At 44.3% G+C, this 21,623-nt stretch overlaps 2 protein-coding genes across 3 annotated transcripts; one reads left to right on the plus strand and one right to left on the minus strand.

The window, feature by feature from the left end:
* Positions 1–493: 493 nt before the first annotated feature.
* Positions 494–6,813, minus strand: optn (optineurin). Its single transcript, XM_080492273.1, has 13 exons — positions 6,681–6,813; positions 5,129–5,253; positions 4,823–5,022; positions 4,591–4,749; positions 4,307–4,491; positions 4,000–4,105; positions 3,798–3,913; positions 3,565–3,714; positions 3,301–3,385; positions 2,691–2,849; positions 2,315–2,457; positions 1,929–2,011; positions 494–1,583 (listed from the first exon to the last, which is right to left on the minus strand). Exons 2-13 carry the CDS (start codon positions 5,247–5,249, stop codon positions 1,465–1,467), a joined length of 1,626 nt encoding a protein of 541 aa, XP_080348399.1. The 5' UTR covers positions 5,250–5,253; positions 6,681–6,813; the 3' UTR covers positions 494–1,464.
* Positions 6,814–9,123: 2,310 nt separating this feature from the next.
* Positions 9,124–16,975, plus strand: ccdc3a (coiled-coil domain containing 3a). 2 transcript variants are annotated; one of them, XR_013936505.1, is made up of 4 exons: positions 9,124–9,684; positions 10,187–10,364; positions 14,205–14,602; positions 16,285–16,975. XR_013936505.1 is itself a non-coding variant. In XM_080492432.1 (3 exons), exons 1-3 carry the CDS (start codon positions 9,275–9,277, stop codon positions 14,508–14,510), a joined length of 894 nt encoding a protein of 297 aa, XP_080348558.1. In that variant the 5' UTR covers positions 9,124–9,274; the 3' UTR covers positions 14,511–15,963. The 2 variants fall into 2 exon arrangements, 1 of the variants encoding a protein (XP_080348558.1); XM_080492432.1 differs by lacking the exon at positions 16,285–16,975 and having other exon boundaries at positions 14,205–15,963.
* The last annotated feature ends 4,648 nt before the right edge of the window (positions 16,976–21,623 follow it).

The raw sequence follows: 21,623 nt of genomic DNA on the forward strand, positions 1-21,623 counted from the left end.
CTGAGTCCCGCAGTCGGTCAAATGTCCAAGTGCAGAAAGGTGAAAATGAAAGATGCGCAGGTGTTTTGGTTTTTCTATAGCCGGCGACACCCCGTTACCATGACAACGACGCAGATTCTCACGTAAATTCTCACGTATTTTACTCACAATCATGAAATATGTTTATTTCTAATCTGAGGCCTGCAAAGCTCGTATTGACAAATAAACATTTCAGTGTGGTGTCCAGAACGAAACACGTGATTCCCCAGAAATCCCAATTCTAACAACAGAAACGTGTCAGTCATTTTTCCATTAGATTATCAGCAAACAGTGATAATGCACGCTTTGTTTAGTGTTGAGGACTGATTGATTCCTCTGCATCTTTAACCTTTTAAATGAGGCTAATGCAGCGTCTAAAGTTTCATAAATTCATTCACAGAATTTCCAAATAATGAATTTGAAAAAGTAGAATTTCTGCCACCGTCTGAGGCAGAAAATAAAGTTTATCACAAAATGTATAACAGCAGAATTTTAATGTTTAACAAAGCACATCCAACTTTAATCTTTTTATTTAAGCATCTTTTTCATGTCGCTTCCACAGGTGAAATTCTTCATAGAGGCTTATGTTTGAAATTTCAGTAGATTCATCCGATATTGAAAGGCCATCGCTGCACTTAAAACTACAAATTAGATAAAACTTCATCACAGTAAGAGAAAAGCATTGAGACTTTTAAATAATTTTTTATTTTCTTTCACTGAATTACAACATGGGAGAAGTACAGAACTTCCTGATTAACGTCGTAAATATATTACGCTCTAATTTACCACCTGCAGTCAAAATAAAACACTAATCTTCATAATAAAGTGCCTATAGCATACTCCTTTACCCCCACACACACACACCAACAAAACAAATATTCTCACCGAGGAAAAATAGAGAGGATTTCACTTTAAATTGAAAAGGAAGCCTTCATGAAAATATAAAAAAAAAAAGCCTTCATCGACTAAATATTTAGTAAATAAAAGCAACGTGTGAAGGCTCACTTTGGCTGAAGAATTGATGTGTAGGAAAGACAGACGGCGCCTGTCAAAGGATTCACACAGTTTTTGTTTTGCATTTACAGATTAGTTTTGCCCTGAATAGTTCCAACGGGTTTCCAGTCTTCGTAGACAAACAGAATCTATACATCAGGTGAAATGGGCCCAGAAGAGGAAGTTATGATCTCGCTTACATACTGTTCTAATGCTTTGATGTACAAACAAACCAGACGCGACAATCGCTTCACATGCAACTCCAGACGGAAAGCGTGAAAACTCCTCCTTGGGAATTCTCTCAAAACTCTTTCCCGTCTCAAAACGAGTGTTTCTGCTCTCAGGTGGGATGGATGGCGTGACGTCGCGGCGATCTGAGTGAGGAAGTACGGGTGAAAGCAGAGGAAGACTTGGATTAAGGTGCTAACGCAGCCGCGGTGTGAGGAAGACGGTCTAGATGATGCAGTCCATGATGTGGATCTGCAGGGAGTCCAGGTCGGGCATGATCTCGTTGCATTTGGGACAGGCGTGTTCCGGAATATTCTCCTGGTGCTGCCAGTCAGAGGCTGATCCTGAGGGGGGGGGTGGGTGTCATATTGTCAGTGTTCATATTTAGAAATCTGTGATGTAATTAAATATCAGGAGTAATGACAAACTCATGATAAGAATGGATGATTTCTGCCACTCCACTCTGGCTTTAGTGGATTAAGAATTGTTTTTTTTTTCAAGACGATAGTAAATAAAAAGGTCAATTTTGTATTCGACATGGTCAGAATAACAACTGATGTCGATGTGTTTTAATGTAGAATCCATTCACAGATTTTCTGATGCCGACAGGCTCCCAACTGGGAGACGGCGCCCCCTGCGAGGCAGAATTCAGGGCTTACAATGAATAAATTAAAAAAACCGTACTGTACCTCGTCCGACCAGAGACGCCCCGGCTCCATGTGGACTTGCTCCCGATGTCACGTGTCTCCTCTGCATCTCATTCAGCGAGCGCCTGAGGAGAGAGGAAGCGTCGGATGAACCACTTCAGAACATCAGGCTCATTTCTTGTAAATAATAACAACGGGACGAACCAGAACGCAACGACATCCCAACCAGATATTATTCCCGATCCAACTTAAAGAGAATATCAAATGTAACACGGAACATTTTTTCTGAATTTCAGCTCATCTTCTCTCCTCGGAGTCAGTCTTTGTTCACCGACCACTAATGTAATAACCTCCAGCTAAAAGATGCTCCTCCGGTTGTTTCTGAATTTGAAATGTCAGCAGGGGAAACTTGAGGTTTGAAGGCGTACCGGCCCAGCGAGTCCATCTCATCCTGCAGCTGGTTGTTCTGCTTCTTCACGTACTCCAGCTGAGTGGCCAGACGCTCCTTCTCCTCGTGGAGTTTCTCTCTCGCCGCTCGCTCAGCGTAGAAGTCCGAGGAGTAGACCTCCGCCTGCGGAAAGAACACAAACATGTCTGCCACCAAACTGGAGGCACCGATCTAGTTCTCTGGTCGTCGTTTCAGTGTAAATGTCTCCATTGTTCACAACCCTGAGAGGTTTCCATACTGTAGATGCTTCTACTGAACACAAGACTAACCCAGATGTTTCTGATCGTGTATGAGATGATAGTGAGCTCTTGATCGAGGAGCTGTTGTGTGTGGCGGGGTTGTTTGCAGCCACTCACCTGAGCCTGGAAGACAGAGATGGTTTCCAGCTCCTTTTCCTTATGGAACATGTCCTGCTTCATGTCATCAATCTTGGTCTGTTTAACAGCCAGAGCCTCTTCGGCGGCATTCAGGCGCTGCTGCAGCTCGTCCAGCAGACTTTTCTCCACCAGCTGAGTCTGCAGGACAAATGAGGTTTTTTTTTAAACTCATTTGATTAAGTTACAGCCTCGGTGGAGTCAATGCCGGAGGAAGTAGAGAGGAGGAAGTACAGAGGAAGAAGTAGAGAGGAGAAAGTAGAGGGGAGGAAGTAGAGGTGAAGAAGTAGAGGGGAGGAAGTAAAGAGGAGGAAGTAAAGAGGAGGAAGTAAAGAGGAGGAGGAAGTAATGAGGAAGAAGTAGAGAGGAGGAAGTAGAGAGGAGGAAGTAAAGAGGAGGAGGAAGTAGAGAGGAAGAAATAAAGAGGGGGACGTAGAGAGAAAGAAGTAGAGAGGAAGAAGTAAAGAGGGGGACGTAGAGAGAAAGAAGTAGAGAGGAAGAAATACAGAGGAGGAAGTAGAGGTGAAGAAGTAGAGAGGAGGAGGAAGTAATGAGGAAGGACTACCCCAATGTGAAGCGGCCCCTAAGTTACCTCTCTCTTCTTCTTCTCCTCCTTCAGCTCGTTGTAGTCTTCAAACAGTTTGGTGTAAGCGTCCTTCAGCTGGGTCAGATTGCTCCTGTGAGGGAGGAAGGAGTTTCACTGAGGCTCTGTGTGTGTGTGTGTGTGTGTGTGTGTGTGTGTGTGTGTGTGTGTGTGTGTGTGTGTGTGTGTGTGTGTGTGTGTGTGTGTGTGTGTGTGTGTGTGTGTGTGTGTGTGTGTGTGTGTGTGTGTGTGTGTGTGTGTGTGTGTCCCGACCTCTCCTCCCCGGCCTTCCTCTGCTCCATCAGGTTCTGCGACTGCATGGTGCCCAGCTGCAGCTTCAGCCGCTCGTTCTCCGACTGCACCGCCTGTTTCTCCACCAGCTGCAGCTTCAGGGTGGCCAGATCCTGCTCCACCTCCCGGCATCTAGGACAAAAGAGACGGAATCAACGATGGAGGTAAATTTCTTCACAGGCAAGACTGTGACTTGACGTGTGTGAGTCTGTAACCTGTCCTGCAGGTTCTTCTTCATGCCTTCCGCTTCGTCCAGCTTGCTCTGGGCCTGCTGCAGCTCCTTAAAGAGCGTCCTCATCTGAGACTTCAGATTCTCCACCTCGGACGCCGCCTGTGACGTTCACAGGGAATGAACAACATGAGGGTCGTTTACTCTCGCAACAAGAGACGAGGCGACAACAAGGCAGCTGAAAATACCTTCTCCTCCTTCCCAGAATCCTCCTTGGTCTCTGTACTCTCTGGCTGGGTGGTCTGTGTCGAAGTCTCCTCCATGTTGGCCTTCGTTTCTTCCAGCTCTTTGATTCTGTTCAAAAAAGACGACAATTCCCCTGATTAACCTGCTAAAACTATTTTTAACTGTGTTGTAAAATCTTTCATGTGTTTCGTTTGTTCTCCTGTCTTTTAGAACCGCACCGTGGGCCAGTTCGGCTTCTTTTAAAAAATTAAAAAAAATAGAACCGAGTCCAGTTAAACCTCCTTTCAGCTGCCTGTGGTTCTTCTCTACCTGCCAACATAAGCCTGCAGCTCGGCCTGCAGCTGCTCTCCTTTCTGCGTCTCGTTCCTCAGGGACTGGAGCAGCTGGCTGACCGTCGCCTCCTCGCCGTCCAGGCGCGATGAGATCATGCTCAGGTCGGGATGCCTGCTGCGCTCGCAGCCGGTCGCCTCATTCACGCCGTCGACGCCGCCGTCCTGAGAGGAAGAAGCGTCCGGTTACTGCCTGAAACTTAGGAAGATGCAGAAGATGAAGTGATGGTTGATGGTCCCTTCCTGTCCCGTGTCCAACCTCACCGACACGCTGATGATCTCAATAAACGAGTCTTGGGAATCCTGCTCGGCCTTCAGCTGCAGCTCCGAGTTCATGGCCACCAGGTCATTCTTCTCCGCCTGCAGACGAGTGACCAGGGCACGCAGGGCCCTCAGCTCTGCGCCCTGATCCGACGAGACCCCCTGAGGACAAACACGACACATTTAGAGACGCTTCGATTTTAGCACGGCGCGGCCACGGGGAGGAGATCCTCGCCTGCAGGTCTCGTGGCACTCCGCCGGCGTCCTCCAGCCTCCTGCTCAGATCCTGGTTTTGGAGGTTCAGCGTCTCCATGCGGCCCCGAGCCTCCTCCAGCCGGCTCTCCAGGAACTGCCGGTCCTCCCGCTGCTTCTCCTTCCAGAGGGACAGACCCTCGAAGCGCTCCTTCATGGACAGGTTGGTCTGGCGGAGAGCCTCTGGGAGAGCAGACGCACATAAACCCCGAGTCGTAACGCTGCTCATGTTAATCAGTCGCACCTTAAACACCGAATAACCTTTGAACCGAGTCGCTGATGATTTCACCTTTGAGTTCTCTGTTCTCTTGGATAAGGATGTTCATCTGCTGCAGAGTTTCCTCCAGTGTGCCCGACTGAGTGGGGGAGCGGGAGATGTCTCCGTTCATCATGGAGCCTCCAGACGCCATGATGCTGAGGAGAGACGAGGAGGCTTCTCATCAGTGCTCCGTCGCATCGACTCGTCATCGTACACATTTAAATTACTACCCGGTCGCTGCTCTATGCTCTACTAAAGCATCTTCTCCTTTCAGTCAGTTCACCCGATTGATCCTTTCAACTTGAACATATAAAAAATTAACTATTCAAAACCATGACTGCTTTAGCAGAACAGTCCAAATAACATTAATACCTTTTAAAAGAATCCAATAGGAAAAAATTGTTTTTAATCTTGAGACATTTTAAGATATAAATGATGAAATGTGTGTACTTCGTGTCGGCATAATGCTTCTCCACATGAGTGTTTTCCAAATATCCTTATAAAAAAGTTTCGGTTTCTTTCCTCTTATCAAGCTTCGCCAAGCACAGTTGCAAAATGCCTCCACCCCCTTGAGAGAGCCTCCGACCAAGACCTCAGGCCCCCGTCTGTGATTTCTGATTGGCCAAAACGTTACAGCGAAGCCAAATGGCGGTAGACGTACTCTCATCACGTATAAAACCAAGAGCCTTCTTCAAAATAAAAGCAATGAGCAGTTTGACAGGTCTAATCTATGCTCTTTTAAATGTGAAAATTACATTTTGATAACCAAAGACCAGGCAAAGCTGGCTCGTTTTCTTATTTATTTATTTTCTTACCGTCAAGGTAAAAACATGCGAAAGCAACAGCTAGAGGAGGTTGTTGAACATTTGAATGTATTTTGCACAAGAAGGCGTCAATAAAATTGCCTTTATGTTCAGATTGTAGTTATTTCCTATAGCAACTGTTTTGTCAACATTAAGACATTTTGATCGTGTATAATCTGCACCACAACAAAGAAGAGGTTTCAAGATTTTTATGGCTATTTCAGAATGAAATAGTTTTTTATCAATGTGGCCCCTGAAACTCTCCAAACATATACACTTAGGCTTAAATTCATTGTCAATATCATCAGACATTCACTCCAACCAGGAACCCAAAAGACTTACACTTTCAGCACAATGAGTTTAGCATTGTTTTGTTTGTTTGGTAAACAATCCTCACCCCTGACTCCACTGAGTGAGTCAGATCTTGACACACACTTCCCATCAGCAGGTCACGTGATCACTCTATTACACCGCATTAAGACTTCAACTTATCGAACAGGAAGCAGAGGGGCTGATATCACACAAACTAGTAAACAAACCGCGTGACACTCATTTCAACGACACATGTCGCTGTAAACAAAACAATTTAACACTTCTTGCTGGTGTCACGTGCCTCCCCCTCCGTCCTCAGGTGGGCCTTATGTCCTGTAAACACCGAAAAGTTCCCACCTAAACTTGGACCAACGCGGATGAAAGTGACGCTCAAACAAACTGCGTCACGTCAACAAAACAACGAGTCTGAATTGTTATTATTATTGTTTTCTTTTTTTTAATCTCACCTGCTGTCGACTCCGCGACTAAAACACACCGAGGATGTTTTGCTGTGAAAACACAGAACGAAAGACTCGTTCAGGAGGAAAACTGCGACTCCGCCAAGAGCTGCTGCTGCTTCTGGTCTGGAGCAGCGTCGAGTGGAATTCACGGTGACACATAAAACTTCCGGTCAGTAATTTCAGAGTAAAATGCGTAATAGCGATTTATTATTTATGTATAATTCTATTTTCTAGTGACTTAGAAATATAATTTGTTTGTTTGCTTTACTTTATTTGTTATTTTATTGTTGTACCCACATGTTCGAAATATAAATTCATGATCCCAGTCATTACTTTAGGAAGCTATATATATATATATATTTAAAATGTTATCATACAGTCAGTTGCACCAGTTTGAAGTGCAAACTTTCTCCAAGAAGCAGCAATAATTCTCTGTTTTCATACTACTACTACTACAATGACTACTAATAATAATAACAATAAATAAACGCAAACTCCACACTGAAACGCCTGGCTCCTTGGCTGTCCCTCGGATATTTTCTCCAAATATAATCAACATTTCTCTTCTGCATGTGTTTGTGTATGTATTGTAAGATATGGAGTAAGAATTACATTGGGTTTTTTTCAGACATCAAGATGGGAAAATACACAGTTGGTTATGCAAAAACTATCAACTGTATGTTGAATTGAATTCCTGATACCTGGAAATGGTATTACAAACAGATCTGGTTAAAATAATCACTAATATTTCATTTAACAGTTTTTTTGAAGAGTGCCTTAATTTTTTTTACTTGAGTATTTTTCACACAACAGTACATTTATTGTTAAATGTAGAATTCCGGCAGTGTAGCAGTAGTCGTACTTGAGCATGTCAGTCTTATTCGTTTGAAGGCGCCCACGTGACTTCCGGCAAACTGTGCCGCATTTCACTGGCTTTCATTTTCCTTGAGGTGACGTCACGATGCGGAGGACAGATCTGAACGCGATGTGCAGCTTTGTCACCACGGCAATGCTGCGGGCGCACGTCCCATCCGCACGTTGTACACATCCGCTGAGGGCGGGGTGGGCGGGGCCAGACGTCAGCTGATGGCGGGAATTCCCTGCAGGAGTCACCTTGCGTCCAGAAACTGGAACAGCGAAAGGGGAAATTCCCAGATAGATTGCGTTTATTTCTAATAAAACAAGTGTTAACTCACCTGTTATGGATGTAATTCTACGCTAAAGCATTTTAATACTTTTATTTTAAACTCATCAAGGTCATTATTAAAACTTATGATGGCAAAGTAAACCTCAAATATTTATTTTCAGTATTTTCAATATCAGCAGATTCAAGCTTATATAGTGACTGAATTATTTGATAATTTCTTACATAAAGCTAAAAAAAAAAAAAATTCCATTCCTCGTGACGTCCACTAGATGGCGGTGTTGTCACAAGTAACGCCACACAAACAGCCACGGACGGATGTTGGATTCATTCACAATTTTCCCTGCAGTCTGAATGAACAACATTCAGAATTGTGCAGAATCACGGTGGTTTATCACTGAACTACACGCAGATGATAAGAAATAATAATACATAATACATCCATGTCCTTTTGGATTCTATACATGTGTTCCCGGTGGATCCACCTCATCATAATCTTCCCCAGAGTGGAATTGTTGTGGAGTTGAGTGCCAACACTAAGAAAAAAAACACCTAATCAGGTCACCAGCCCATCATCCATACCCAGCATGCACGTTTCTCCTTTCAACCTGGAGTAACAGACTAAACCCCACTGGGTCTGGGCTTTAGGCGTATCCTCATAACCCATTTCAATCCGAGTTAAACACTTGGAGCCCCGAGGAGATTTACAGCCACCCCACAAACTCCAGGGGCTCTGTCAAGCTTAATCTCTACTGAAAACTCCACAAAACCTTATCGGTGGCCTCTGCCACTCACCTCCACAGACTTCCAAGCTCTTTAGATCCGTACAGGAAGATCTTCAAAGATCCCTATTCAAATACCAGTGAGAGGCCTTGTCCACCTCACTTAATGCCCCCTGGAGGATCAGGCTGGATTTTGAATCAAGACCAAGGTCTCCACTGAGCCACTCCTGTAACCCTTCATGCACACTAATTACAGAGCTACAAGGGGGAAACGTCTCTATTTGATCTCTGTGGAAGACAGAAACTCCCGAAAGACCCTCTGATGCACTCATGACCTGCTCTCCAGCTCCTATTGATTTCAAACTGCATCAACATCTTGAATGGTTTCATGAGATGTGCTAAAAGTTTGACATTACAGCTCTTTTTTGAGAGGGGAAAAATGTCTGTCATCATTGTAATTTCATTCATTCATTCATTCATGAGTGTGTTAGACATGTGTAGGAGGAGGTGGACCAGCACAGATTTGAGGTCACTCCAAAAGAACCAGCCCACGTGGAAGCCTAGAATATCTGAGCTGCGCGTCAGTCCGTGAATGCAGCACCAACGCGCTCCTGTGCAGCTTCTCACACAGAAAAGTGGAGGAATGAAACAGGTTGGCGCCTCGGGAGTTTAACTTTCCTCAGTCTTCCTCACACAACTTTGCACGGAGTCATAAGGATCAGCGGCTCTTCGGGATGTTTTCCACGCTTTCCCTACTCGCAGTGTTGTGCGTCTTTGCGCACCTGGACACTTTTACGCACGGCTGCCAGCTGCCCTCCGACTGGCGGCCGCTGAGTGAGGGCTGCCGGGCGGAGCTGGCGGAGATCATCGTGTACGCCCGGGTGCTGGCGATCCACCGGGACCCGATGGGCGCCGGGGTGAAGGGAAGCCTGTACAACTCGCTGCCCTTCGGGTTCGGCTACGGGTACGAGGGCGCCGAGGAAGGGCTGCTGTACTCGGCTGAGGTGGAGCTGCTGTGCGATCAAGCCTGGGGCAGCATGCTGGAGGTGCCCACTGGATCCAGACTCAACCTGACAGGGCTGGGGTACCTGTCCTGCCAGTCCCACACTGCGATGGAGAATTACTCCTACTTCTTTTTCCTCAGGTGAGGTGCGAGGAGTGACGTTCTTTTCTGCACACATTTATCATACCTGAGAGCAAACGAGTCTAGATTTAGAATAGACAGACTTTATTGTTATTATACATGTGTAACGAAATTATATAGCTTGCTCTCACAAAGCAAGAAACAAGGAGGCGTAACATTCATACATAGTGCAATCTAACAAAGAATAGTTCAACATGCAGTCGGTTTCTCTGTTGGTTGACATGTTGAGACGTGGTTTTGTCTCGAGCAAAGAAACTCTTTCTGAGTCTGTTTTTGTTTTGATGCTCCTGCCGGAGGGCAACGGGTCAAATACATGGAAGCGTTTAAAGTGAATTCCTGTTTGTATCTCCTCAGAATCTAACAGCTGCAGTTGAGTTCATGTGCAGATCATCAGCGAATTAAACTTGATGCTTCTCCGACAGGCTCCAACTTGCAAAACACTCTTTTGATTCGAAACTGCGGCAAACTTCATCCCCCTCTTCATCCCCCCTCTTCTCTGCAGGATGGATGAAAACTACAATATCCTGCCTCACGGCGTCAACTTCCAGGATGCCATCTTCCCCGACACCTCGGAGAACAGGCGCACGTTCTCCAGCCTCTTCCAGTTCTCCAACTGCACCCAGGGGAGCCAGCCGTTCCACACCTTCAGCCCGGAGTGGGACACCCAGGAGGACAGCAGGGTGAGGCCTGGCTTTAGTTCCAACAACATGCACTGTCGGTCTGCTCGAGTGAGGACGAGCAACTATTTGAATGTCAAAGACTGAACACAGAGTTGGAACCCCCGAGGACAAACACGCAAACGGGGTTTGGAGAGCTGGTTGCCGTAGTGACGCTTGCTGCTTTTCTGACAAAACAAAACAAAACAAAACAAAACAAAACAAAAAAACTTCATTACCCTCTCTGAAGAATAAATTAGAAACGTCCCTATTTGGTTTGCGTGCAGGGGATGTAAACAAACCGTCTTGTTGCCATGGACACGACGGGGCTAAGAGAGTACACGCCAACGGCAGGTAGCTTGGAAGCGGAGGTGTAGCGGCTCAGTTGTTCACTCTTGTTGTTGTTGTTGTGATTGACCGTCGAGTGAAAACAGAACCGGGACTCGGTTCGTGTGTGTGGATGAGATGAGCCGGAGCCCAGTGGTGACTCTGCTGAGAGGAATGTCAGGAGAAACACGGTCAAACTGCCCTCTGGCTTGGGGCAGCGCCACACACACACACACACACACACACACACACACACACACACACACACACACACACACACACACACACACACACACACACACACACACACACACACACACACACACACACACACACACACACACACACACACACAATTGATTGCACCCTCAATACATTCCCAGCATGTGATTGGTGCCATGTGATCATTTCCCAGCCAGTCAAAGATCAAAGTGACCGCCGAGGTCGCTCGGCCGGGCTCTTCAGGCAGGATATCGGCTACCCCGGGGGTCAAAGATCAAACGGCAAAGATCCACAGCTCTGTCAGACGGCCGCTTTTGTAAAATATGTCAAATCTTGCCGCTTTGATCCGTATCAGTGTGGAGCAACACATCCTGCTGACCTGGGACCGCCGCCATAAGCTGCAGCCTGCGAACGGCGATCCAGCCCTCCGTTATCACGAAGTCGAGCAGGTCGCACCTCAGACATGTCAGAACACGGCGGCTGGAAATCGAGCCGCCCACGCTTTTACCGTCACGATTGGCTGAGTGGAAGCCGCGACGGATTTCATGTCACACGTAAAGATTTCTCATTATCGACACGTATGAACTGTAAAATCAGAACACGCACATATTAAGGTCATTTCTGCTGATGTAACCGGTACGAACCGGACTTCACTGATACATGTTACACTGTGAGGACTCCAGGTTCAGCCAGTGATTTTAGTCACATGTGGTTGTTCTCTTCTGTTTCTTAGGATTATTATGATTTAGTTTTGATATTTCAATTGATGTTTCGTGCAGTTCTTCCTCTGTCTGAATCCATTTTAGATATCTCCTGTTTTAAAATGGATAGTTTTTCTGACTTATCCAAGTAGTGCGTGCTTGTAATTTGACACCAGCCTTATTGTCGTGCTGTTAATAGAGCAGATTTCAAACTGTGCTCATTTGGTCCTGTGTGAACACTCACAGCATTTTCGCAGCCTCAAATTATACTTGATGTTATTATATGACAGTTTTGGGCACATTTAATATTATAAAATAGGAGAAATCAAAACTGGCCCCACTTAAAGACACAGTTAACGTCGATATGAAAGCCTGAATTTCTCAGTATAGTCAGTGTTCCTTCGATTTGAACGTGTAAAACCTGATTTTCCTATATTGAAGTTTCTGTATCTAACTTCAACCAGTTTTTTTTCCCTCAAATGAATCAGACTGAAATTTGACTTGGATTTAGTTTTAAATGAAACAGCTCATCTTCTCCCGTGACTCAGAAACTCACTCTTTCTGAACAATATCACTATAAAATACCAAAGAAAAGAGATTTTGAGATTTGTGAGGAGTCTACGACTTTATTTACAACAAATGCATCAATAAAGAAAAACCTTTTGCCTATAAAGTTGTAATACAATAAGATGGACATCAGCAACTTCAAGCTTTTTCCCAAATTGATGCAAGCTGTATTATTTACCTGTAAATCAGCGAAGGTGCGTGCGGTGCAGTGCCGTCATGTCTCCTTCCTCTTTACCTGTTGAGGTTTGACCTGCAGGGTGTGGCCTCTCGGGTCAAAGGTCACTCAGTGGAGGACCGGCACTTTAAACAAGGCAGCACAAAACAGATGTTTTTGCAGTGGTGATTCCAGCGGGAGCATGACAGCAAAGGGAACCCCTCCTTTTCTTTCTATCCCTTTATACTCCTATTTTTCTGTTCTTGCAGTTCGTTCCCCGTCTTTCATCACTCTCTCTGTGCTTTGGCGACTCAAGACGTCCCCCGGCAGCAGTTTGTACATGGATCCTTTCTAAACTTGTTGGTTTCTTCCCGCTTTCAGCTTTGAGGGAACCACATGTGGCTGACAAAGGAAACCCTCCTGCTCTGCTCAAACCTCCAATTAGCGTTAGTTCAAAGCCTCAGCTTATCAGTGGCATTGAGCTGCTTTTTACCAAAAGCCAGATGGGAACCGCCTGTTGGTGGTCAGACTTTCTCGTCTTTAGGCTTCATTTGTCAGGTCACAGACAGTCAGAGACAAATTAATGCGTCTTCCGTCATTTCCACGTTTATGCGCAGAGTAATGATTTGATCATAGCCGCAGTGAGGGAAACCTCCAGCTCTTCACTGTCGCGTAAACACCTTTAACAAGTTCTCCGACTCTCATTAACATTTTATGAGGACGCTCGGAGGGATGAAAGGAAGAGAGCAACAGCGAGCTTGTTTCCCTCTGCAGCGAGGCTCAGGATGAATACAATGTCAGGCCCTGTGTGTGTGTGTGTGTGTGTGTGTGTGTGTGTGTGTGTGTGTGTGTGTGTGTGTGTGTGTGTGTGTGTGTGTGTGTGTGTGTGTGTGTGTGTGTGTGTGTATGTGTATCTTGGGGAAAATAAATCAGAAAAGTGCAGAAGCAGAGCTTCCCTGTGGCTCGTATTTTCCTGTATTCCTTCCTCTCTCTTTGTTCTTTCTATCTCTTCATCTCTCTGAACCCCCCCCCCCCTCGGGATTTTTCTGGTTTAGTTGGGCGAGAAGGTTGTGTTTGTCTGCGTGTATTTATTTATTTATTTATTTATTTATTGGTTTGCATGCATGTATGTATTTGACCAACTTTTCGCAAAGACTGTATGTCGCAGTGACTTTTTGATCTTGTTTTCTTGGAGTTAGAGCTTCAATAAAATAAAGTAAAATTGTATTTGTATAGCATCAAATAACCCAAACAAAATCAGTTCAAGGCATTTTTACAGAGAAAAACTATGATCAAGCAGAAGTAACTGTGGAAAGGGAAATACTCCCATTTTAAGTAACTATAAGTTTTATGAGCTTTACGATTAGTTTTTCTTTTATTTCACTCAATATAATGTTTTTCCTCTTCGGTCCAGAAGTGACTCTTTATTGGATTTCAAAAAATCAGATTAAAGTGTAAACGTACACAGACATGAGAGTATTGGTGAGAAATCTAAGTGTATTGATCTGACTGGTCATAACCGGATAACGGCTGCTATTTGCTTGATCAATCGAATGATTGGGTTTTTATTGTGCATGTAAACCGTCTCAGTTATACTGTTTATGGGTGGAGGAGAGGGCTGTATAAAAACATAAAATGTAAAAGGGAATTTGAAGTATTGACCCAAATGAATGATGGAAAGGAGAAGTTTTTACACAGACCTTCTACTGTAACATAACTATCCATCACTCTGGTTTCGTCACCAATCCCACCATGTGACTCCTGTTTTCATTGGCCTGTTTGAACATGTGTACGTACTCATGGGTCACAACCTTTGGCGGTTTAGTTAGTGGTTAAGAAAAACGTATGCCTCCCGTATCGCTGGCTGACATCACTGCTCCCTCTCTGCTCCAGCTGCTGTGCTCGTCGGTGCAGGCGGCTCTGTTCGAGGAGGAGGAGCGCGGCAGGAAGCTGCAGGAGCGCATGGCGACGGTGGAGCGGAGGAACCGGCAGCTGAAGGAGCGCGTCCGCAAGGTGAAGCGCTCGCTGAGGAACGCTCGCAAGGCCACGCGCAAGGCCGAGCAGGAGGCGCAGGAGCTGCAGGAGAAGCTGAAGGCCGCCGAGAGACAAGCGGGGCATCACCTCAACACCATAACGCAGGAGGAGTCGCCGCAGGAGCGTTATGCCAGCGCGGCGATACGCCAGAGGATGAAGCTTTAGGTCGGACTGAGGGGAGACAGAGGGAGAGACTGCTGGGCGGTCTCCGTGCGAGGGACAAACGCGTGTCATATATGAGAAAACGCTCTTTAAAAGTAAGAATCTACACAGTTTCCTTGTAAATAAACTCTTTTCTATCAACATTTGCTATGATATAGAAAAGACAAGGCAGATTTGTGGTGAAAAGCACAAAAGTTTCCTCAAAGAAAAGGTGGAGCAGGACTTTGTTTCACTCATGACTGGATTATGACGGCGATCAGACCAGAGTGTAAATTGCTCTAAATGCAATCAAGTGTTAATTATTCAAAATTGCAAGATTGCACGCTTGTGGAGTCAATTTGAAGGAGCACCTGTTTCACATGTTAATCCGCACGAGGAATCCCGTCTCACACAACCCAGGGGACGTCAGAATGCAAACTGAGGACTTCAGGCGTGACTGTGTTTACCAAGCAGGAAGGATCTTCCCTCTTTTTTTTAAGTCAGAATATCCACAGTCCCTCTAGTTGAATATACTGTAGATGTACAGCAAGATGGCTCCTTGAGTGTGAAGCCAAACCATAGTGAGGGCTGTGCCTGTGTCAAATATAATTACTGATTTCACTCGGATATTTTGGCTTCATTCTAAAACAATGAGAACGAGAGAAGGAATCAAAATGGCAGACAGTGCAAATTGCTAAAAGCAACAGTCCAAACCTCCAGGGACTCAGACGAGGTGGTAAGAAGACGCAGAACTGATGCCAAACTGACCAGGTGCAGACAATCACACAGGTGAAACACATCATGGCAGCGAGCAGCAATCAGACACCAGGAGGGGAAGTCAAGGAGCCTGAAACCAGAGACAGTGTGAGTCTTCAAAATAAAACAGGAAACAGACAAGACAGAAAATGTCCACTGAGACAGGGAAGAGATGACAAGACATCCTTCAAGCATAATCAGATGTTTGCAGTCACAGACATATAGCATTACTAAATACACAATAAAGCCAGATAGAACTTGCTTTTTGTCAATATCTGCACTTTCCATAAATCAATAATTCACAGTTTTCATGGTAAAGTTAGGATTACGATTAGAACTATTGATTGATATTTCACATGGTATATATTGTTGGAATTGTTCAAATATAATGAAATAAAATGCACCAGGTTCAAATATAGAAGTTGTGATCACTGCAACTTCCATTATTGACGTTTTTAGGAAATTTATTTTGTTCCAAACCCTTGTGATCACAACGGAATAGCAACTATACATTACATTCCAGTAACGTTGATATCAGTCTTTACTTCAGATGGAATCATGAACACAGATTTATGTGACTAATGTGCTGGTATGTTTGATAAACGGTCATTTATTGTTGATTCAAGTGTTTTGAAAGTCTTGAAGCTCGTAAGTGAATATTTTTGTACAAAAGCTTTCCTGCATATAAAATGTAATTTTAATAAAACACAAAGTGTGTGTGTGTGTGTGTGTGTGTGTGTGTGTGTGTGTGTGTGTGTGTGTGTGTGTGAGACCGTGTTTTAAAGAACACTATCAACATCTGGGTCAGTGGGGTACAAAACGAAAACAGTGACACACAGGCGCATATACACACACACACACACACACACACACACACACACACACACACACACACACACACACTGGGGGTCAGTTAAGCTCTCTAGTCTCACACAGGGAGCATAAAATGAGGTTGAGTGAGAACAGTATGTGTGTGTGTGTGTGTGTGTGTGTGTGTGTGTGTCTGGTCCATCAAGTGACAGGAATGTGTTTATGTGGGCAGCAGTGTTCTGAACAGCGGGACGTCACTGAGATATTCCACTGACTCTGGCGGGAGGCGAGCGGCCGTCGCATCACGAGACTTCGCTGAATGTGAGGAAAAAACAAATCGCCATCGCAGGACGAGATGAGACGCAGCCCGGTCGGGCAATGGGACGCGGAGATAATCGCGATCGGCTCATCAAAATCTGATTTACAGCCTGTGACGTGCAGGAAGAGGCCGATGGAACGTTTCCTGATGAAGAGGCGAAGAGGGAGGAAGAAGTCACGATGATAAATGAGACACTTAAGACCAGGTTATGCTTCTCCGTCGATACGACGCAAATGGCAATCGGTTGTCGTTGTGTATTTTTTGAAGTATACACAGAAAAGATCTCAGGTCTTGTTCAATGTAACGTCTGGCAACGAACGCTGGCATCTTGAAACGACTGGCAGCCGCATGAAGAATGTAAATATTTTCATTTTATACACAAACCTGATCAACCTGCCTCGTACGTCTCTGTTCTCCTTGTTAATAAAACATCAGAGGAGCTTTGAAAGGCAGAAGAATGTGAAGATAGTCATCTAGACTATCATTTAGTGGTTGTTTCACGGCGAGGACAAAACCAGTGCGATCGCAGGCTTGGTGGTTCCTACATGGAGAGATTTTCCTGATGCAAAAAAAAAGAGCATAAAGGTGAATTGATCCACCTGCCAGTGTGTGTCTACATGGTTGTCTTTATGATAGAGGGCGAGAACATCATGACCCTGAGTTGATTAGAGCGTAAAAGAGAGACTGATGTAGGGGTATCAAGACTCATTTATGATCGTCTCTAAATCATTATGAAAGTCAAAGATGGACCAGAATTCCACAAAACAATCCCTCTGAAAACACGACTACGACGTTTAAACTTTGAAGTTCTAGAAAAAAAAGTTCCAGCACACAGTGAATATGATGCTCGATATGTTGAAATGCAGAGCTGTTGGTGTGTCGCTGCAGAATGTTAAACATTCAAAGAGGTCGGTGGCCAGCTTAACATGAGCTTTTGAATTTCTTTTATAGTCGTCATCAATGGAAGCAGCCAACTACACTGGAATGATCCAAAACAGGTTGTTTTTTATTTTTTCATGAGACTTTAAAATACACAAATGGATAATCTGGAATTTTCTACACGCGATGACCTCTTGGGGAGCACATCCAAACTAAAATTAAGAGACTGCAGACCAAAAAAAAAAAAAAAAAACATGTGCAAACCTAATTTAGACAACCTTAGAGTGCACAGAGCTGCAGGACATCCGGAAATACAGCAGCAATGACAATCGCAAAGCTTCAGAGAACCAAAGGTAGAAAAACAGCTCTCTGAGCTAAACACAAGGAGCATTCATGCAGCTGGAAACTATGATTATTACCAGACGAGATAGTCCCACTTTCCAGTTTGCAGTATTCATATGACAATAACAAATGAGCAACATGGCGACCTCCTGCAGTGCGGCTTCGTTGTTCCTGTCAGAGCCCAAAAGAAAAACAAGTCATCACATGAATTAATCAACAGGAAGTAGAATTTGTTGTCACATGTTTGTTTATCTGCTGTACAGCTGTTACTGTTCCCTTAAGGCCGCGTTTACACACAAAATGCTAAATTTCCGTTTCATTTTTGGGTGTTGAATCGTCTTCCGTCCATACGAATGTTTGTGTACTCGCCACTATTAAGGGTTTAGGGCATATTTTTCTCTGTGTGGATTCATTACAAAAACCAACAACAGCACCCACTAGTGGCGCTACATGAAAAGCACACCGTTTTCAGCATTTATTTCCGATCCAAACAGACATAATTTTCAAAATGTTAATGTGTAAGAGGGCCTTCGTTTTCTCCTGTTAACAAAATATAGATAAAATATAAAAATAATATTTAAAAAAATCTAAATTATATAAACCTGCTACTGTCAAGCTTTACTGATACGAACCATAAGTCTGTTTCCATGTCACACATAGAAGGAACAACCTGGTTCTATGAAATTGCGGCGCCTTTTAAAGCATGACTGTTGCTACAGGAGGATTTTCTTCCCGATGTTTCAGCAGTGTCTCAGGAGAAGTAAAGACAAACATCCTCACCCCCTGCTGTGCAGCCTCAGAACTGCCTGTCCAAATGATGCCGGCGACGTTTGCACACTTTGCATTGCCACGATCCCACCTCCACTCCCTCCGACACTCTGTGCTATCGCTCACTTTCAGGTGACGTGCTTGTAATTAGTTTTATGGCATGGACGTGGTGCTTGGTGAAGGACGGGTGAATATTTCTATGCTGATGGAAAGAGAGAGGGGGAGAGAGAGAGAGAGAGAGAGAGAGAGAGAGAGAGAGGAAGAAATCCTGCAGCGGCCGAGCAGCTGAAGAAGAGGATTGGTTTCAGAGCAGAGAGGAGGAAGGGGAGGGTGAAGGAATGAATTAAAGATGAGAAGAAATCAGTTTAAAAAGTGCAGAGATCAGTGACGCTGAGCACAATCACACCAAGTTTCAAGCTACAGCGTCCCGACAGTCACCGTCTACAACGTCTCTGCTGTGTGGAGGTGGAAAGAGTAATTAAGCTTGACTGCTGAAGGCCGAAGTCATGTTTCAATATGATGTGTATGTTTACATTATTATATTTATTGGAATTTGTAGACACAGTCATGCTGCGGGAACAGCAAACATTAGAGGAAACAAAAACACATATTGGTACTGTAATTACCCAAAACACACATTTCCTAAAGAAGTTTTCTTTACCCATCACACACAATTCTGCCATTTTGCTCCCCTTTTTTCATTTCTGTGGACCCCTCAGGACGAACGGTCCCCACAAGGGGTTTGAAACATAACATGTCCCCACGAACCGTATAGACCAGTTTGTGTGTGTATGTGTGTGTGTGTGTGTGTGTGTGTGTGTGTGTGTGTGTGTGTGTGTGTGTGTGTGTGTGTGTGTGTGTGTGTGTGTGTGTGTGTGTGTGTGTGTGTGTGTGTGTGTGTGTGTGTGTGTGTGTGTGAGAGAGAGCATTCATGCCTTTGTGCTCAGCCTCGATAGAAAGACAGTTAGGAGTAAAATCTCCAACTGAGACACAGAGGAAAGCAGAGGAAGTGCGATCGCTTGAACCACGGGAAGCTTGAACCAGACAAACTGCTGATAAAGCACCAATATCAATACGTCTGATCGGTGAGGAGCAAATACTGAGCTGAAGGCTGAGGAGGCTCAGTGAGGGGGAAAGAAAATCTTTTTTAGATACGGTATGTCACCATCATCCCAAGTACAGAAAAGACTGTCCAGAGGAGAATTTACTCAGGGGACCTACAATACGCTTAATGGAAACTATTTGTATGTACCATATGAATGTAAGTAAATATGCCACCTTGTGCAACAGGTTGTCCATTAATATGCACAATTAACTGTTTCTGATCATACCTCAGAAGAAAAGTTTTTTAATAAGAAGTGTGGGCTTAGATGTTTCAAATTATCCCAACAATGTTAACTGCAAGTTGTTTTACCAGATACGTGTGCAACTGTGAAAACCTGTTCCAGTAGGCGTTTGTGGTAAGTCATTTTTCATTTAAATAAAAAAAAGAAGAAGAAAAAGTGGCCCAAGAACAGAACCCTGAGGTACTCCTGTTTCAGTTTTAGAAAGTCTTTTCATTATTAACAGGACAAACTGGTCTGGCTTATATGATTTAAACCCCTGTGTTTTTATAATTATTAAATTAGGAAAGTTTGAGTATAAGGATGCTGTGATTCAATATATTAATTGCCCTTTTATAAATAAAAAGCGCCTTCCCAAACTAAAAAGATGTTTTAACTTGTTTAATCGGGAAAGAGCACTCTCTGTGGATTTCTTTTAATTCATTTAATAAAATAAATGATATCCAACTGTTTGCTTTGTTTTCTTCAAGACCTGAGAAAATGCAGATAAGAAACTAATGGCGAGGATCCAAGCTCGCATTTTTGAATTACAGCGACGACACCAATGTAAAATGGAAATGCTGCTTCTACACGGGACTGTCATTACTCCAACTATGACTGGTTAGATTTACTACATAGTCTAGTAGGGTAAGAAACAGAAATGGTCAATTTCACCAAATATTTCAGTATTGTTGATGTAAATGTGTTTCTAAGTCAATACCTAGTCGATGTCCACACCACAGCGAGTCTTCAAGGCTTTCTGTGAACTTCAGGTGAACTCTGTGTGGCGCAATCACTTCAGAGACAATCTGTTTTTGCTCGAATGTGTAAGTTTTATACGAGGAAGAAACATCTGCAGGCAATGTGTTTCTAGCAGTTTAAGCCTCATAACGTTTTCCAGCCCGTGCTAGTAAAGGCAACATGCGCCTCGACTGCTCACCACATCTGCCTTCGGCCTGTCAGACATCTGCTGCGCGGCGCTTTTCAATGCCGGTCGGAGAAGTAAAGAGTGTCTAGCGTCTGTTTCATATCCACGTGCGTTGGTGTTAAGAGTTTGAAAGTGATGAAACGCCGACAACAAACACGGATAATTCCCACACACAGGATGTGTTTGGTGCGACTGGTATTAATTTCCATGTTGTTCACATACAAACACACAATAAAATGGAGTCGACTCATGATACCATCAGTCAGGATTTATTCCAGGAGAAAAAAAAAAAAAAAAGACAAACAAAACACAATCAGTCGCTCCGGCCTGTGTCGTCATGTTAACTCTGATATGTGCACATGATTGTCGAAGGCATCTGATATACAAGCCCCATTAACGGAAAGTCATCATCATCATCATCATTATCACTATCACACAACGATAAGTGCGGCGGGGGCGAGGCCCGCTCCGAGACATGAGGGGAGTCGTTGACGTGACGACGGTGCAACAGGGCGGGAGTTTGTCGTGGCCACATGCAGAGAGTAAATACAGCCGGCGAACACAGCAGGCTCTGGACGAGGACAGCCGCAGGGGGACGCCTGGTCCCAGCAAGCAGGTTTCAGTCCGACAAACACTCCCTGAACCGCTGGCGTAAAAGCTAAAGGCGGGGAAGGGTGAGGGTTTCTCAATACAATTCTTAATACTGAAACGCCAAAAGTTTCCCTCGATCGAAAATTATTCCCCGATTTCTAGTTCGACGCTAAAAACAATTTTTTGACAAATTTGCAAAGAACACACGTTAACGAACAAAATTAACTCAAGACATTTGGATTGGAGAGTTAGACTTTCACCTGTTCGATGTCTTGTGAGAACGGGCAAATAAAAGAACCATTTTATATGCGCCAACGTTAAACCTATCCTCACCCAACGAATCGGGAGAAATAGAAGCTATAAAATCCGTGTTAAGTACTCAACAAGAACATAATTTTAGGTATAAAAAGTCACAATTATTT

This window comes from Lipophrys pholis, assembly GCF_963383615.2.
Source record: "Lipophrys pholis genome assembly, chromosome: 22".
NCBI lineage: Eukaryota > Metazoa > Chordata > Actinopteri > Blenniiformes > Blenniidae > Lipophrys > Lipophrys pholis.

Excerpts from the sequence above, each read along its gene's own strand:
- optn (XM_080492273.1), bottom strand. The coding sequence starts at position 5,249 with ATGGCGTCTGGAGGCTCCATGATGAACGGAGACATCTCCCGCTCCCCC. Across the intron at positions 2,850-3,300 it reads AGGAGAAGAAGAAGAGAGAG|ACTCAGCTGGTGGAGAAAAG; the intron begins GTAACTTAGGGG and ends TTTGTCCTGCAG. Across the intron at positions 2,012-2,314 it reads GAGATGGACTCGCTGGGCCG|GCGCTCGCTGAATGAGATGC; the intron begins GTACGCCTTCAA and ends CTCTCTCCTCAG.
- ccdc3a (XM_080492432.1), top strand. The coding sequence starts at position 9,275 with ATGTTTTCCACGCTTTCCCTACTCGCAGTGTTGTGCGTCTTTGCGCAC. Across the intron at positions 9,685-10,186 it reads TCCTACTTCTTTTTCCTCAG|GATGGATGAAAACTACAATA; the intron begins GTGAGGTGCGAG and ends TCTTCTCTGCAG. Across the intron at positions 10,365-14,204 it reads ACACCCAGGAGGACAGCAGG|CTGCTGTGCTCGTCGGTGCA; the intron begins GTGAGGCCTGGC and ends TCTCTGCTCCAG.